This window comes from Vulpes lagopus, chromosome 8 (genome assembly GCF_018345385.1).
Source record: "Vulpes lagopus strain Blue_001 chromosome 8, ASM1834538v1, whole genome shotgun sequence".
NCBI lineage: Eukaryota > Metazoa > Chordata > Mammalia > Carnivora > Canidae > Vulpes > Vulpes lagopus.
Window position 1 is genome coordinate 33,185,113 of NC_054831.1, and position 17,888 is coordinate 33,203,000.

At 33.0% G+C, this 17,888-nt stretch overlaps 1 protein-coding gene across 3 annotated transcripts in view; it reads left to right on the top strand.

The window, feature by feature from the left end:
- ZMYM2 (zinc finger MYM-type containing 2) overlaps positions 1 to 13,975 on the top strand; it is a 108,575-nt gene extending 94,600 nt beyond the window's left edge. For all 3 annotated transcript variants that reach the window (XM_041765641.1, XM_041765640.1, XM_041765639.1), the window contains 4 exons: positions 7,609 to 7,723; positions 8,607 to 8,858; positions 9,159 to 9,279; positions 10,600 to 13,975. In XM_041765641.1, coding sequence (XP_041621575.1) covers positions 7,609 to 7,723; positions 8,607 to 8,858; positions 9,159 to 9,279; positions 10,600 to 10,792 — 681 coding nt within the window. In that variant the 3' untranslated portion in view covers positions 10,793 to 13,975. The remainder of the gene's footprint in view (positions 1 to 7,608; positions 7,724 to 8,606; positions 8,859 to 9,158; positions 9,280 to 10,599) is intronic.
- The last annotated feature ends 3,913 nt before the right edge of the window (positions 13,976 to 17,888 follow it).

The following is a 17,888-nucleotide window of genomic DNA, read 5'->3' on the forward strand; positions in this document are numbered from 1 at the left end:
GGGGGCTGCTGTGTTGCTCTCTCAAGTCTGAACATGTTGGTAAGGAGGCTAAAATGGCACCACCCCATTCATTTCAACCGCTCTCTTCCTCTCTCCTTTCTCTCTGCCCGAGGAAAGCATTCCTTTCCCTCCGGAGTATGGATACTTTTCTCTCCCTCAGTTTACTTCCATGTACCTTGTACCTTCCATGAGGTCTCACTCCCAATCATGGAGGTCCTTCTTCCAGTCCTCAGATTGATTTCCTCCAAGTGATCTGACCTCAGCACAGCTCTGTTTGAGGAATGAGGAAAACCCAGGGTCCCCTTACTTCTCTGCCATCTAAACTCCAGCTCTTTGTGTTGTTTTAATCCAGGTGTACTTTTTTTGTATGTTTTGGGTTCTGTATAAAATTTCAGTTAAAAATGGCCTCTGCTAGAAATTCAGCTTACAAACTAGTATCTAGATAACATTAAATTACAGTGTAATAAACGATAAAATAAAATAAAAAATTTAAAAAAATGGGGATCTCTGTCCTACCCATCTCTATTCCACCTAGTTTACTTCCTGTAAAGTCAAATATTCTTTGTTCTCTTAGTTGTTTCCTCTGACAATTAATTGTATGTAGAAATATAATTGATTTTTGTAAAATTCATTTTATATTCTGTATATACCAATTCATGGTTAGTTCAAGTACATGTTTTTTTTTCTTAGATATTTCTACATATATAATCATGTCTGAATAAAGACAGTTTTACTTCTTTCTCGTGTACCTGCATGTCTTCTTTTTCCTGTCTTATTACATCAGTTAGAGATCTCAGGCCTCCTCCCACCTCCTAACATTTAATGCAAGTGATGAGAGTAAGACCCTTAGATTGTTTCTAATTCTTGGGGGAGATCCTTCACCATTATGTATGATGTTGCCCATATGTTTTTTGTAATTTCCTATTACCAGGAAATTTTCTTCTATTTCCTAACTGGCTGAAAATTTTTATAGGTTTTTATTTTGTTGCTGAGAGGATTTTTTTCCCCTTTTTATCCTTCCAAATTTTTATTAAGTTCCAGTTAGTTAATATTGCTATTTTTATCATTAAAGGTTATTGAATTTTGTCAGTTGCCTTTTCTGCATCTATTGAAACAATCATATGGTTTTTCTCCCTTTTTCTGTGAATAATGGCATATCAATTTTCAGATGTTAAATCAACCTTGAATTTCTGAGAGAGACTCTGTTTGATAATGATATATCATCCTTTTTATATATTGCTGATTAAACTTGCTAATTTACCATTAATTAGTGACTTGGCAAATGTCCATAGTCTTTCCCTGGCTTTGATATTGGAATAATACCACTGGCTTCATTAAATGAATTGGGAAGTGTCCCTTCCTCCAATTTCCTGAAAGAATTTGTGAGAATTGGTATTATTCCTTCCTTAAATCCTTATGGGTCTGGGTTTTTTGTTTTGTTTTGTTTTGTTTTTTTGTATTTTTGTATTTTTGTTTGAGGTGGTTTTAAATTTCTAAGTCAATTCATGTAATTGCTATAGAGTTATTTAGTTTCTCTTTCTTTTGAGTACATTTTGGCAGTTTTATCTTTAAAGAAATTTATGCATTTCATCAAAGCTGTCAAATTTTTGTTAGTATAGGTTGGTAATATTCCCTTATCCTTTTAATGTCTGTAGGATGTGCTTATCCTTCTTTCATCCCCGATACTGATAATTTGTGTCTTTTTGTTTTGGGCAATCTAACTGAGAAAACAGACTTTTTTTTTTTTTAGAATCAGACTTTCTTAAAGGGTAAGATAGTAAATAATATAGGCTTTGCTGGCCAAAGGGCAAAAATCTACAATGTTCTGTAGCTACTTAGAGAACACATTAAAAATGTAACTGTTTATAGATGTAAAACAAAACAGAACAGTCCTTACTAGTTTATAGGTTGTGAAAAACAGATGGCTAGTGGGATTGGGCCTAATTGGGCTAGGGTTCTTTCTAGTCTGCCTGTATTGCTGATGAAGCTAAGGTTTTTCAGTTTTCTTTTGTTGATCTTTTCAGAGCTTTTGGTTTCATTGATTTTTCTTTTTTTGAATCTCTGGTCTCTAGTTCTTTTCTTAATTTGTTCTTTCTTTCTAGCTTAAGGTCATTGATTATAGACCTTTTTTTCTTTTCTGGTAAAACATTTAAAGCTATAAATTTTCTTCTATGAACTAGTTTACCTCCATTCCACAAATTTTTGTTATATTTTCATTTTCTTTAAGTAAAAAGAATTGGCTGGCTTCCTTATAACCCTGTTACAGGAGGTTGAATCTCTGGGTTGCTTTTTTCTGAATGGATTATGTAAATATTAGAATTCCAATTACTGTTAGAGGTTTTAGAGCTAAATGGATTATGTAATGAATGATTATAAATGAAGTCTTTAAGTTCTTCTTTCGAAATTTTTTTTATTGTGGTAAAATAAATATAAAACTTAACCATATTAATTTAATTTAATTTAAAGTGTAGAAGTCAGTGGTATTAAGTACCTTGGTAATCCTGTGCACATTCACACCATCCATACTGATAATTCTTCTTCTTGCACAACTGAAATGCTTTACCCAGTAGGCAGTAACTCCTCATTCTCTCCTCCCTCTCCCCCTGGCAATCCCATTCTGTTTTTTGTCTCCATATTTTTGATTACTCTAGGTATCTTGTATAAGTGAAATCATACAGTATTACTCTTTTTGTGACTGGTTTATTGCACTTAGCATAATGTCCTCAAATTTTATCTATTCTATAGCATATGTCAGAATTACCTCTTCTATTTTTACAGGTTCTTTATGTACTAAACAATGTGTCCTCTAAAAAGTTGTTAACTGCTGAACTCTACTTTAAAATAGTAAAGATGATAAATTTTGTGGGGTTTTTTTTTTAATACACTTGAAAATTTTCTTTTACTTTTTTCATCATTGGACATATTTTCACAGACTTGATTTAATTTTGTAAAAGACTGTTTGGTATTTCTAAGCAGCTTTAAAAATAATCCTAAAATTCAGTGTAAAAATAAGGTATCTAAAATATACTTTCTGGAAATCATTGCTGTTTAATGTTACTTCAAGGATGTGTACAGAAATAGCAGCTATTTTTGTAAGGGTGTGCATTTTTATCCGTTGTATTTACTGGTTTTGTTCACATATGACAATAAAAATAAGATAATGTTGAAGTATGATTTTCTTAGATTTGTGTTTAGAAGAAATAACATCTTTAGTTGTGAGGACTAAGTCTTGTGAATATAGGTAGGTAAACAGGTAGCTGCTTCTGTATTGTATATTGAGATGTTAAATGTAATTAAATGGATGTTTAACTGGGTGTTATATGAAAGGGGAGCACAGCATTTTTTTTTTTTTCCCTCACAAACGAAATAGTTGATTTTCCCCTTGGCTTAATAAGGAATAATGATTATTGTTAAAAAAAGAAAATTACATGAAATCCCACTATCTTACACAGGTTAACACATGCATGCCCCCAAACCAAGTGCCATTGTCAGTGGAACTGTGGATACCCTTTTCCTGAATCCTCCCACCTCATCATGGTTAGCTAGATATGTATGCTTCTCTGTGTTTTTGTTATGAACATGTAAAAGGTATAATAGTTTGTCAACTAAGAACATGGAACCATATTAATCACTTTTGTACTATAGCTTCCTTCCCTCTGTTTCCCAATACATTGTGGCAGTCGCTAAGTCAGGTGAACAGGCTTAATTGTATATCTTGTTTGAGTTCTGTATAATTGTTTTTTTTTTTTTTGATAGTTAAATTCTATTAAAATACATCCAGCATTTTAAAACATTTAATATTTTTTTGATTCAGAAAGGCCTTAATAATTTGCCTTATTTTTCATAGCAGTGGTGTAAAACAGTCAGAGTTTTACTATACTAATCCTTATTTCATTGTTTTTTTTCAGGAAATATTAGTTAAATGCTTATTGTATGCTGAACACTGAACATTGGAGTAGATATCAGAGATTATTTTTTTTTAAATTGTTTACTGCTTTCTGTGCTAATTGCTTGACATATCATTTAATCCTCTCAACAACCTTACTATTACCATTTTTTGGTGATGAAGGGAAGTTAAGTAGCTCACTCTGCTCAGGGATTTGAAATACATATACAAATGATATTTAAACAGCATCGTTCTCATGAATGGTATGGTGGTCGCACAGAAATAGGACTAATTGATTCTAAGGATGTAATCTGAAGAAATAGAACAGTGGTAAAGACCTTTAAATTGAGCTTTGAGATATATATAGAAATTCTAGGCAAGAAGAATCAAGGAAGAACAATGACACTCCAAGAAGAGAGAAAAATACATATCAGGTCACAGTTTTCCAGGAACTACTTGGCATGGCTAGAATGTAGAATGTGAAGTGTAGAGAGTTTGGGGGTGGGGTATGAAGTAGGTAAGAATCATATAGCAAAGGGCCTGTATTCATTGATAAAATGTTTAGACTTCATCTTTTATCCATGGTGAAACATGAAAGATATTAAGCATTTTTAATGATCACATTCAACATTCAACATTTTTTTCTTGGAGGTATTTTTTCTGGTAGCTGATGGTTGGAATAATATTATTGAAATGCCAGAGCTGCTGATTTGTAGCTAAATTAATGGTGGGTTGTGTTTACATTGCTTTTTTGTTTTTAAATATTTATTTATCTTTAAATAAATGTGTGTGAGTGTAGGGGGACAGGCAAAGGGAGAGGTAGAGAGAGAATCTGAAGCAGACTCACCACTGAGGGTGGAGTCCATGCTGGGCCTATCCCAGGACTCTGAGATCTGACCTGAGCTGAAAACCAGAGTCAAATGCTTAACCCACAGCCTCCCAGGCATCCTCTATGAATATAATTTTTGATTGAGATTGTTGCTCTTCAGACAGGCCTGGCCCATCAGGGCATTTTCTCCAGGATTACTTTCTAGGTGCTGCTGTCTTTGGCTTCTCATTTGTTTCTGAAAAGCAGAAGTTACTGGGCTTTGGTGATAGGGAAGATTAGGTGTTTGTAAATTTTGTAGATTAGTTATTTGTAAATTGAGACTACTTTTAATGGAAAATAACAATACCATAATATAGTATTACTTCATATACTACAGCAGTGACTCATAACATAAATTGTCATTTCTTCTGTAACAGTAAAAGCAGCAGATATTTTAACTTATCAAGGATTGCCAGAGAAGCCTCTTCAGAAAGACTGAGTGTTGACATATCATTTAGGAGCTACTTGTAGTAGAGCCGAGAGCCTAATAGTTTTTGGCTAGTTATTGTTCTGAATGTTCTGAATATAAGTTCTGAATATAAGTTCTGAATGTACATAAAAAGTACTTTCCCTTTGTTGCTTGACTTAATATAGTTGAAGATTATTTCAGAATCCCTTCCCTCTTTTTTTTATTTTATTATTATGTATGCTGCTCTATGTTAGGAACAAAAAATATAAATTGCTATTCCAAACATTAGGATTTCACTTTTGTGATTGTTTTCTATAATGTGCCCTAAATTTGCATTTTAAAAATGTCTAGGGACCCTACTTAAAAAAAATATTTATAGGGGTGCCTCATTGGTTAAGTGTACAACTCGTGATTTTAGCTCAGGTCTTGATCTCAGGCTGGTGAGTTTAGGCCCCAACATGGGCTCCCTGCTAGTTGTGGAGCCTACTTAAAAAACAACAATAAAACTTTAAAAAAATATTTGTAGTCTCATTAAATAGATCAAATTGTGATACTGCATTTTAACCAATTAATGCTACAATAATAACGTTGAGAATTTCCAGATAGCTTAGAAAATAGTTTAATTCCAGTCCTCTGACTAACCTAAAAGCAGAGGAAGCTCTGACGTTGTTACTTCATTGATTGCCAGGCACTTGGTTTGCATCCTATTTGAAAGGCATTAGTTAGGAATTTTTGTTCTGCTATTTTGAAATTATGATGGCCAATCTTCCGTCTGATTAGTAGTACTAATATTAGATCAGATGATGATATGCTAGTCTGATTTTTTTTTAAAAGATTTTATTTATGTATTCATGAGAGACACACAGAGTCAGAGACATAGAAGGAGGAGCAAGCTCCCCACAGGGAGCTTGATGTGAGACTCTATCCCAGGACCCTGGGATCATACCTGGAGCCAAAGGCAGACGCTCAACCACTGAGCCACCCAGGTGCCCTGCTAGTCTGATTTTTGATTAGTATATGTATATATCTTTTCATCCTTTAATTTTTCACTTATCTGTGTCCTCATGTTTAAAATAGGTGTCTTGAGGCATCTCCCTGCCTCAGTTGAAAGAGTATGCAACTCTTGATCTTGGGGTTATGCGTTTGAGTACCATGTCGGGTGTAGAGATTACTTTAAAAAAAAATAGGTGTCTTGTAAGTAGCATATTGTTAGGCTTCACCTTTTTTTTTTTTTTTAAATCCAGTCGACCAATCTTGTTTTGCTGTGTTTAGACCAACAAGTTTTTTCCCTTTTTTAATAAAGGACCAGAGAGTAAACATTTTATTTGGTCTTTGTGGTCCCACTGGTCTGTGTCATGCACCCATTCAATTTTGCCATTGTAGTATGAAAGCAGACTTGGGCAGTATGCAAATGTCAATCTTGTCTGTATTTCAAGAAACCTTTATTGACAGAAATAGGCAGTGGGCCAGATTTGGCTCAAGGACTCTAGTTTGCTACCTGGTTTACCTTTTATACTCAGTGTAATCACATTTTCATTGGATGAAAATCTGTCCTCCTGGTTGTTTTGTATTTGTTCTATCTGTTCTTTGTGGGGTATTTTGTTTTTCTTTCTCTGCTCTCTTTTGAATTAGTTATTTTTCTATGATTGTATTTTATCTCCACTACTGGTTTATTTATGCCTTTTTGTAGTGATTGCCCTAGAATTTAATATGCATCTCCAGTTATTTACCCTCCAAATTATTTTATCTCTTATGTATAATGTATGAACCTTAAAATAGTGTAAGTTTTCCAACTCTTGCCTCCTGTTCTCTGTGCTATTGTCATACATTTTACTTTTACGTTATTTTATTTTTAGATTACATTGGAGAGAGACTTTGCAAACTTTAGTGTTTAAATTATTCTTTAACAACCCTCGCTGTTAAGGTTTGTCATAGTAAGTTGTTAGAGTCATTAATTTGTGTGACTCACAGGAGTTAAACAAAGAGAGGCAGTAAGTAAAAAAGCCTTAGCCTGACAAAGATTGCTCGAAGAGATCCTCAGACAGCTACAGAGTAACATTTTATCCCATCTGTACCATTCACAATTTTTCTTTTAGTTACTCTTACTGGAAAGTCTAATTTTGTTTTTTCTCCATGTGCTATATAATGAGCATTAGAGCCAGATATTCTGCTTTTATCTGACAGACTGAAGATTTCTCCCAGTTCTTACATTCTGGATTCTTAGATGTGTATTTCAGCTTTGAGTTTTTTAGGCATCAGAGTAATTGGTAACTTTATGATTTTTACATATATAGATAAAGCCAGTAATCTCTCATGTTGCATTACTGTGCCTCTTTTTCATAGACATAAGATTTCTTTCTTTCTTAAGACATAGAGAATATAAGTAATGTATTCACTACTTAAAATTAGTTGGTTTTTCCTTCAAGAAACTTTTTTTTTTTGTAGTACTTGGGTGGTAGTAATCGAAAAGACAACATATTTATTGATCCAGGATACCAAACATTTGAGCAAGAATTGAATAAAATACTCCGAAGTTGGCAACCCAGCATACTTCCAGATGGTAATACTCTTTTTATTTTTTTAAAAAGATTTGGTAATTTATTTTAGAGAGCACACATGCATGCGAGTTGGAGGAGGGGTCAAAGGGAGAGGGTGAAGGAAAGAGAATCTCCGGTAGATTCTCTGCTGAGTGTGGAGCCCCATGCAGTACTCCGTTTTATGACCCTGAGATCATGACATGAGCTGAAGTCAAGAGTCGAATGCTTAACCAACTGAGCCACCCAGGTGTCCCTGTAATGCCTTTTAAATAAGGCATTCCATTGCTGACTTGCTGCTGGGATTTTTATTTTTACAGGAAGCATATTAGAAATAATTAGGGAATAATTTAAATTAGATGGCATATTTTTCAGTATACCTATTCATGAACTTACTGTTCATCTTTTGTTGAGTTAGAAATGAATGTAGTTGATAACTACTGTTTATGAAGAATTTTGTAATAAATGTGAACCTCTTTCTCTGGAGTAAGACACTGGATGTTTATTTCATAAGGCTTCTAGGGGATAATATTGTAATGTAAATTTCTCTAAGAAATCTGTTTTAGGTGTGTGAAGAAAATATGTTTGTGAATGGAAATCAACGATCTTTTTTCAGGAATTCTACAGGTTTAAATTCCTTTCTGACCTTCTGTGCTTGTCCTACAGAAGAACAGAAGCAAACATCTAGCCCCTTACTCCAGAGATGCTAGTTCCATAGTCTAGTGTGTCTCCCCTGGCCTCTTTTTTTAAAGAGCTGCATAGGGAATTCTGAAATTCATTCCAGTTTTGACCTGGTGTGAATGGAGGATTGGAATAGGTTTGTTCTTGAATTAACTTTATTTTTTAGATGATTAAATTAAAATTGTTTTATTTATTGTAATTCTTTAAAAATATTTCTCTTTATTTAAGGGTCAATTTTTTCTCGAGTTGAAGAAGATTATCTCTGGAGGATAAAACAGCTAGGATCACACTCTCCTGTAGCTCTTCTGAATACCCTGTTCTACTTTAACACTAAGTATTTTGGCCTGAAAACAGTGGAACAACACTTAAGACTTTCCTTTGGCACTGTATTTAGGCACTGGAAAAAAAATCCTTTAACAATGGAAAACAAAGCATGTCTTCGATACCAAGTGTCTTCCTTATGTGGAACAGATAATGAAGGTAGTGTAACATTTTTATTTTCAGGTCGTCTGTGGCAAGGATAACCAAACTTAGCCTTACTTAATAAAGACTACCTTAGGTCACTTGTCAGGAATCTAAGGACTGCTATTTTCATGAAGTAAGACAACTTCTTAAAACATCTTAGTTCAAAAAAAAAAAAAAAAAAATCTTAGTTCATTCTGTTAGAAAAATTGTGAGTTACCAGAAGCCACATATTTGGTATAGTAGATACTAGAAGTGAATAGTATATCCTGTCTTCAAGATTGGTCTTAGGAGTTTATGTTATTTTTATTTTTTAAGATAAAATTACTACTGGAAAAAGAAAACATGAAGATGATGAGCCAGTATTTGAACAAATTGAAAATACAGCCAATCCGTCTAGATGTCCTGTGAAAATGTTTGAATGCTACTTGTCTAAAAGGTAAGTGTTAATGATATTTAATTTTTCAAATGGTAGTATGGGTTAGTTGCCTTGAATTTAACATTACAAAGTGACTTTTTTTTCACTGATCTTTTTTTAGATTTTTCTCTCTTCATGCCTAATGTTTGTTGTCTCATTATTATAAAATACCCAGCTTATACTTTATACTTTAGGATTAGAGCTTATGTTAAGAAGTCATCTTTTAAACTACAGTAATCCCAATGATTATATTATATATAAATGCATAGGGCACAAACTGTTTTTGTAAAGGATCAGATAGTAAATGTTTTCAGCTTTTTTGGGTTATAGAGTCTCTGCTGCAGCTCTTCTGTTATTATAGCCAGAAAGCAGCCATATACTATATGTCAATAATACTATATATTTTAAATTTATTTATAGTAAATAGTTTTATTGTGTTATAAAATTTAACACAAATAAGTGATAGGCTATAATTTGCCCACTCCCCTGATGAAAGGTATGTTCAAAGGTAAAATGGAGATGAAAATGAAGTACTTTACATTTAAGAGAAAACAGTCCATTAAGGTTGGAAGGATACAGGGTTGAAAAATATAGTAGTTTTACTACTACCACTGCCCGCCCCCCAATCTAATAAGAACAGACATTTTTGAAAATTTTAAACCAGTGAAATGTTTACAGATCATAAATTATTTTATGCTTGTCCTTTGCTTTATATATGTACTCTTTAATTTTCAAAGAGTTGAAAGTATATTTCAATATACTTATGAATTAAGTATATTTTCTTATGTAAAGTTTTATAAGTTATGATGAGGTCCCCAGGTTAGTTCTTAAGAACTCATAAAAGTAATGGTGTCATCTATAGATTAGAAACTCTTATCTTACTATTATCTTGTTGGTATTTTAAAAGTTAAAATTTCTTTTGTAAAATGCTATTGGGTAATTTTATTTTATGAGCGACTGTATTTCATCAATTTTAAGACACATTTTTCAGATTTTACTATTTCTGAAACTGGGATGCATGTTATGTTTACATTTTAAAATTGTAATTGGCAGCATTTTACTGGTTGAGTGGCAGTTTTAAAGTAATGATTAAAAATATTGTTTATATTGTTTTGGATTCAGTGAAATACAGAATTTAAATTATGGTGGGAAAATAATCTTTCATCACAGAAATTAACTTCCAATATATCTTAATGATAGAATATTTAATGTAAGTAATGAGACGTGGTCTGACCACATGATACGATTAATAGTAATGGAATTATTCTTGGAAGAAAAAAAGAAAGTTTGGGGGAGTTTTGTGTATATACTGTGAAATTGACTTTTTCCTTTCTCCCAAAGTCCACAGAATCTTAATCAGAGAATGGATGTTTTTTATTTGCAACCAGAATGCTCTAGTTCTACAGATAGTCCTGTCTGGTACACATCTACTTCACTGGACCGAAACACCTTGGAAAATATGCTTGTACGGGTTCTTTTAGTAAAAGATATTTATGATAAAGACAATTATGAACTGGATGAAGACACAGACTAAAAAGGAACATTTCAGAAGCAATCGGGATAAAACAGCATTAGATAGTCATGCTGCTAGATCTTTATTATGGAAAACATTTCAAGTTTACTCCTTCTGTTTTGAGTTTTGTAGCAGTGTACCCACACTGGGTATTACCATGTAAATAATCTGTGAGTGAAAGTTGCCATTATTCTATGTAGTGGTTTTAGGATACTTAACAAATACATTCAAATTCTTTTTTTATTATTTATTTGATTAGGTATGTTTGTAACTTTTTACATTACAAAATACGAATGAGAATGTGCCATGTATAATTTTTTTCTTGTAGTAAGAAACATCCATATTGCACAACTCTACTGTTGCAAAGCTTCCCTGAAAGGAGGCTCTTTTACTGGGTTCTTGACCAGATGGTTGTGTATGGGTAGCACTACTAAAAGTTTAGAACTTGCAGTGTCTTTCAGAATTTTTAAAATAAACTGTAAACTAATAGGCTGGGTTTTTTGTTTTGTTTTTTGGGGGTTTTGTTTGTTTTGTTTTATGTTTCAGTTACTGAAGCCTTACAAGGTTGTGTAGAGAGATACCATCTTCTGTACCAAAAATAGACAAGAGAATGCTGTCAATATTGGTGTACTGTAATGTGAATCTATACTGGTGAAAACAACTTTTTGTTCCCCTTATTAAAACCTTAGTGTCCTTTTCTCATTTGTGGCTTTCTGCATCACCCCAGTCAACAATAAAAAAAAAAATATATATATATATATATATGTATGTATATATATGTATGTATATATGTGTGTGTATATATATATATATATGAAGAATGATGTTGAAAACATGATCATTGAGACATTTTCTTTGTAAAAATGTCCAATGAAACTACAGAATTCTGTTTTCTATGCCAACCATAAGTATCCAAAATCCCATTCATTTATAGAAGTTTGATTTTTTCTTTTCCCCCCTCCCCTTAAAAATAGAGATCATGTTGCAGTATCTGAGTAGTACTCTAAAAACTTTACCAATTTTATTAGAAATTTTGTATTGCCTTCAAATATGACTGATGCATATGTTGGATAAAATTATTTTTAGAAATGCCACTCCCAAAATAGTTGTTATAGAAAGTCAAGCTAGTTTAAATAAGATAGTATCACATTTTACTATGAAGGTTACCAGTGTAGTAATTCTGATATTTCAGATGATTGAAGAAGAAAAAGAAACTGATGGATAAGATAAAGTCTATCTCGAAGGAAGTCACATTTGATGTTAGATTGTTTGGCTTTTAAAATTTAATTACTTCTTATAGAAGATTGCATTAAAAAACTTTGTGCTTCTGCATAGCAATTTATCCGTTGCAGACCTTTTCTTTTAGAACAAGGAAGTTTACTTAAAATCCTACTTTATAAAGACTAAGCAAAATGCTAGCTGCAAATTATTATAAAGAAATCATTTGGCTGAATTCCTAGAGCATGTGTGTAATCATATTGTCTTGTTTCTGATTCCTGACTCATCATGGTGACATTAGTTTTTTAAAATTGTTGGGGGGAATTTGGGCTATTTTCCACAGTGGTTAGGCAGTGTCTACATGTCCCTTAGATATTTCTCTCTTGCTTAGGATAAATGTTAGCATTCAGAAGAAATTTTCTCAATCATGATATGGAAAATTTCACAAGTGTAATCACTGTATATTTAAGCAATAATTATCAGAAATGTTTTTGACATAAAATTACTTTATAATGTTCTAACTTGTTTTATAAGTTTGAATAACATTTCTGTCCCTTAATTTTATATTTGTTGATTTGATAATCAGACTGACAGTAGCAAATCTGATATTAGTTTACTAAAATAGATTGCTCATTGTCTGTTTAATGAAGAAAAGTGGGTAACGTATTTAAAATATATACTACAAAAATTTTCCTCATACTTAACCTTTTTCCGGAAGTACTTCAAGCACTTTTCCGATAAATGCATATTGTTGATTAAAAGGCGGTTAATCCTAACCATCTTTTATTCTTCAAAGTGGTGCTATATTCCATCAAGCAATAATGTTTGCCCCAAATGTCACTTAATGTTTATTCTACCAAATACCATACATTCTGCCATGGTACTACTATTAAGCACCTTGTCTTGCTATTTACATTTCCTTTATTGTACATTTTAGCTTTTCTAAACAAATGTCTACATAATTTTGATCTTAACATGATTGAGGATTTAGAGCTCTTGTTTTTGTCTTGAATGCAATCCAAGGATTGATTAACTTGACTCTCAGGGGGAAAAGAAAAAAAAACTTTATAAGAATTGTCTGTTCTGTGAAACTTATTTCACCTAGAATACATTTATTTCATTGGTTCCTGAATGTCCTTAATTTGTGTGGTCGTAGCTGACTGCTGACAAAGAGGACAGTTAAATGGTAGCAGTTTCTTTTTGCTTCCAAGTGATTTCTGATGATAGCATCCTGTAAATATAACTTTATTGTCTTTAGATGTCTATTGGAGATGCTATATTTTTTGTTCTGAAGATTTTGCCATTTAAAATGAATCAGAGTTTTTATTCATACTGAGAAGGGTGATTTTCCCGTGCAAATTGAATCTTCATTAACACAATTTTTGGGTTTTAAACTGTATTAGGTAATATAAGACATTAAAGGATTTTTCTAGGCAAGAAGTTCAACTTTTTTTTTTTCTTTTTTGGCCATAAAAATACTTCTATTAAAAAATAACAAAAAAAAAATACTTCTATTACATAAGTTGTTACCAGTGTGTTAAACATAATTGAGATAGGGAGAAGATGCATATTGTACTGTGCATTCAAACTTTTGTCACTGTTTTTCTCATGGACTTTCCCTATGTCCTGGCCAATTTGGAGTGGGATAACTCATTTTTGGGACAATTTGAAAATGGGATAACGTGCTTATGCATAGTATTAAGGATTACAGTAATGGAGAAGTCCTAAAACTGCGAATTTTTGGTTTGTACTACTCTTATGTGGGTTCATTGAATCCGAGATCTTAAATATTTTGCAGTCTTAAATCACTATAAAAATTTACACTTATTTTGCCAGTTATTTCCAAAATGTACTGTTATACATATGTCACTTAATGTTCTAAGTTAACACTGACTGTAGGATAATGTCCTTGTTCCCCTCATACAAAATAGTCATGAAAGTGTACATGAAAATATTTTTAAAGAATAAATTTCTTTAACTAAATTATAATACTTTTGGATTTCCCCCCTTAATAAGCCCCTTGCTCATTTTTAGAGAAGTTCTTTGATTCAGTTAGTCCATTTTAGTGTGTTTTTAGGAGTGGACCCTTTGTAATGCTGTTTTCCAGTGTTAAGTTTTTTTTGTTGTTTTTGGGTTTATCATACTTGAAAGTGATACAAAAATCTGATACATTTAGAAGTTGATGTCCAGAACAGGTTAACTGCATCAGTCTGGGTCTGAGAATAGAAACATCTAAAGTGTGGTGTCTCCATTTATATTATTTTTTTTTTCTTAGAAGCTAGATGATAGAGGAACTCCCAAAATAAGTCACTGTGATTCCTTGCCTTATAAGGAACTGGACAAAAGAAAGTTGTTTCTTAAAATCTGGGCAGATAGTGTCTTAAGTAATTATTGAATTAAGCTCATGAATTTAGGCCTTTTGAGAAAAAAGAACCAAAGAGAAACTAAGGTTTAATCTGTAAATACAGAATTAGAAATAGAACCAAAGAGAGGGTCACAGACCATTTGTGTCTACCATTGGAGATCTTTCTATCATTGAAGGAAGGCAGGTGTAAATCCTAATTGAGTATATTTTATTTTCTGTTGTAATACAGTGGAAAGAAAAATTACAGCTCTTTCTGGGACTTCCAACCACGTACTTTATTCTCTTTGGGCCTTGATTTCTAGATCTGTAAAGTGAATTGATTTCTGATTCTGGAATTTCAAATTAAGCACAGTTGATACTAGGCTTAAGAGGCTTAGTAGTAAATCCTACAGATTTATGTGTGAAGCCTTATGATTTATTTAGACACATTTCCTTGGAAAGGGGAAAGATCTTTCCTAAAATAGCCTTAATACAGAAAGTATTAGTCCTGGTTTTTTATAAGTCCTATTCAGATAACTCCTCAGAAGTAAATTCAGCACATGAAAATTTATTATTATAAAACTTAACAGCCTATCTTTGTTACATATTTTCTCTGTGCCAAAGAACTGTTGCTAACCATGGTAGTTAAGAAGGAAGAGAAAAAGATTAAGAAGACAAAAGTGTTGCAGTTACGGGCTGTAAACAAGATATACTGTTATATGTACATTTAACTACTAGAGAACATTGGATATATTCATGATAGTTTACAACAGAGAAGATGGTGTATATTCAGAAATACCCTAAGAGGCTTTTTGGTCTAGAGTAAGTTTCATAGAATTGCCACCGCCTGTTGATTATATAAAATATTAGATTCCCATAACCTGGTTGATAATGCTTTTAGCTCCATTAAAAATGGTCAGTGGCACAATTTCTGACTCTTGATGGCTCCCTTTTGATGGCATCAGATTCATCTCTGGCTTTCAGACTGACCCATTACAAGAGTAGTTAAAAATAGCACCCAAAGGGGGGCACCTAGGTGGCTCAGTCAGTTAAGTGTCTGCCTTTGGCTCAGGTCCTGGGGTAGAGCCCCATGTTAGCCGGGAGCAGGGAGCCTGCTTCTCTCTCTCTCTCTCTCAAATAAGTAAAAAAAAAAAAAAAAAAAAAAACCCAGCCAAAGAGGTAGATAGCTTAGAGTACCCTCATCATGCATCCCAGAGGATTCTAAAAGGCATTAAACTAACATTGAATCAAGGTGAGTAATTCAACTTCTGGGTTATATAGTATGGATGGAACATACAAGGTGCAATATATTAAAAATATTTTTAAAGACTTTATACACTAAGAATTTTTTTCGTAGTAAATGCTTTTGAAGATAGAACCTCTCAAATAATTTTCTAAATCATGGTTGTACTCTTCTTAACACTATAAGAAAGATTAAACCTTTCCATTTGGATTATGTATTTGTAGTTCTAAATTGATGTCAGCAGATGGCAATAGTCTACAGCACAGGGTGCTACTATGAGTATGATCGTGATCAGAAACCCTTGGGAGATTTAGAATTCAGAATTTTCAAAAAAATATATGCTTGAGGGATGCCTGGGTGGCTTAGTGGTTAAGCATCTGCCTTTGGCTCAGGTTGTGATCTGGGGGTCCTGGGATCGAGTCCTGTGTCGAGCTCCCTGCGGGAAACCTGCTTCTCCCTCTACCTGTCTCTGCTTTTCTCTATGTCTCTCATGAATAAATAAATAAAATCTATCTATCTATCTATCTTATCTATCTATCTATACATACATACATACATACATACATACATATGTGCCTGTAGTTTACATAATACCTTCGCATTGGGGCTTGGGGCAGTCCTTACGCAGCAGTAAGTCAGATATCCACAGTAACTGGAATGAACTGTACAGCTATAGAAAGCTTTACATAGTTAAGCTCAGTTTTTGTCACAAACAGGAAAAACTAGATTTTCAGACTTGGATCTTAGAATTTCTAACAAGGAACTGCAGACCTGTAAATAAAAGTAATGTCCTATCTAGTATTTTCCTTCTAATAAAATATCTATTATTTTTTCTCTTTTTGCTTAGTTGTGATAGAGGTAACTGAAGATTTTTTAATAAAATGTATATTATATTTAAAGAAAAAAATGCAAGGAGTGCTTAGGCATAAATATAAATGGCACTTCTTAAAATCATTTTTGAATTGTGAAACTTAAAAATAACTACTTTTACTTTCTTTTTTTTTTTTTACTTTTTTTTTTACTTTTACTTTCCATTTGCATCTGTATTTGTAGCATAATTCTGTAGAGGTATGATACACATATGAATAGCTGCAGTCATTGAATCCAGTCATTTATTCATTCAACAGATATTTGGGTGATTATTCTTTCAGGCACATTAAGCCAGGTACTGAGAACACAATAGAATGTAAGACCCAGCCCCTCCTCTCAAAGACTTGATCTAGTTGGGGAGAAATATCATGTGATGGAATGTCAGAGTAAGTTCGGGTCTCAGGCCTTATTGAGAACAATCACTTGTATTAGAAAGCAAACTAATATTGTCAAGGTTTTTTTTTTTTTTTTTTTTAATCAATATCCTACTCTTAGCTCATCTCTTTAATTCCTGAATGCGGTTCCAGATTTCTGTATTATTCTATTTTTCACTCTGGAAAGGGAGAGGTGCCAGTTACTTTTAGGGTGCAGAAATAGATTCAAATTGAAAAATAGCAGTGAATATCTACCACATTGAAAGCTCTCAAAGGTTATTAGTGCTTTTTAATTGTTTTTATTTATTTTTAATAATTTTATTTATTCATGAGAGACACAGAGAGAGGCAGAGAGTAGCAGGCTCCATGCAGGGAGCCTGACGTGGGACTCGATTCCCAAACTCTGGGACATGTCCTAAGCCAAAGCTGAAGGCAGACGCTCAACAACTGAGCCACCCAAGTTTCCCATCAATTCAGTTTTTAATCACTATGCTACAACAATATATTTCATTAGAATGTAATCTCATAAAAAAAAAAGATTAGAATGTAAGCTCATGAAGTAGGGAGGTTCCCTCCCCCGCCCCCCGCTATATCCCTAGCTCCCAGCAAAGTTTGTGGCATTTGCTAGTTACTGTTGAATGAATTTATGACTATAAGTACTTAGAAATTCAATAACTTTTAAAATAAAGGAGCCGTTCAAATAGGACCTATGATTCATGAAGTCACAATTTTTGGTGTGCCTTTGAACACTTGTGTTTCTATGGCTGTGTCTTCAGTTTACTCAGCATATACAATGAATTTCTATAACCTTCCCAGTTAAGAGGGCCAATGGGATTGGTATATAGGGCTAGATTTGTAGTAGTGTTCAAAATATAGACACTTAAAAATCACTTACGAAGTTTATTGTTGAAATGCAGATTTCTGACCTGTCCCCTGGAGATTGATTTAGTAAGATTGACAGTGGGTTACAGAGCTGCATTTTTTAATGCCTGGGTTAAAAACCCAAAGATCTACAATAAAAAAGTTGGCCCCTCCAAATTTTAAAAAATGGAATTGAGTAGGATAGAA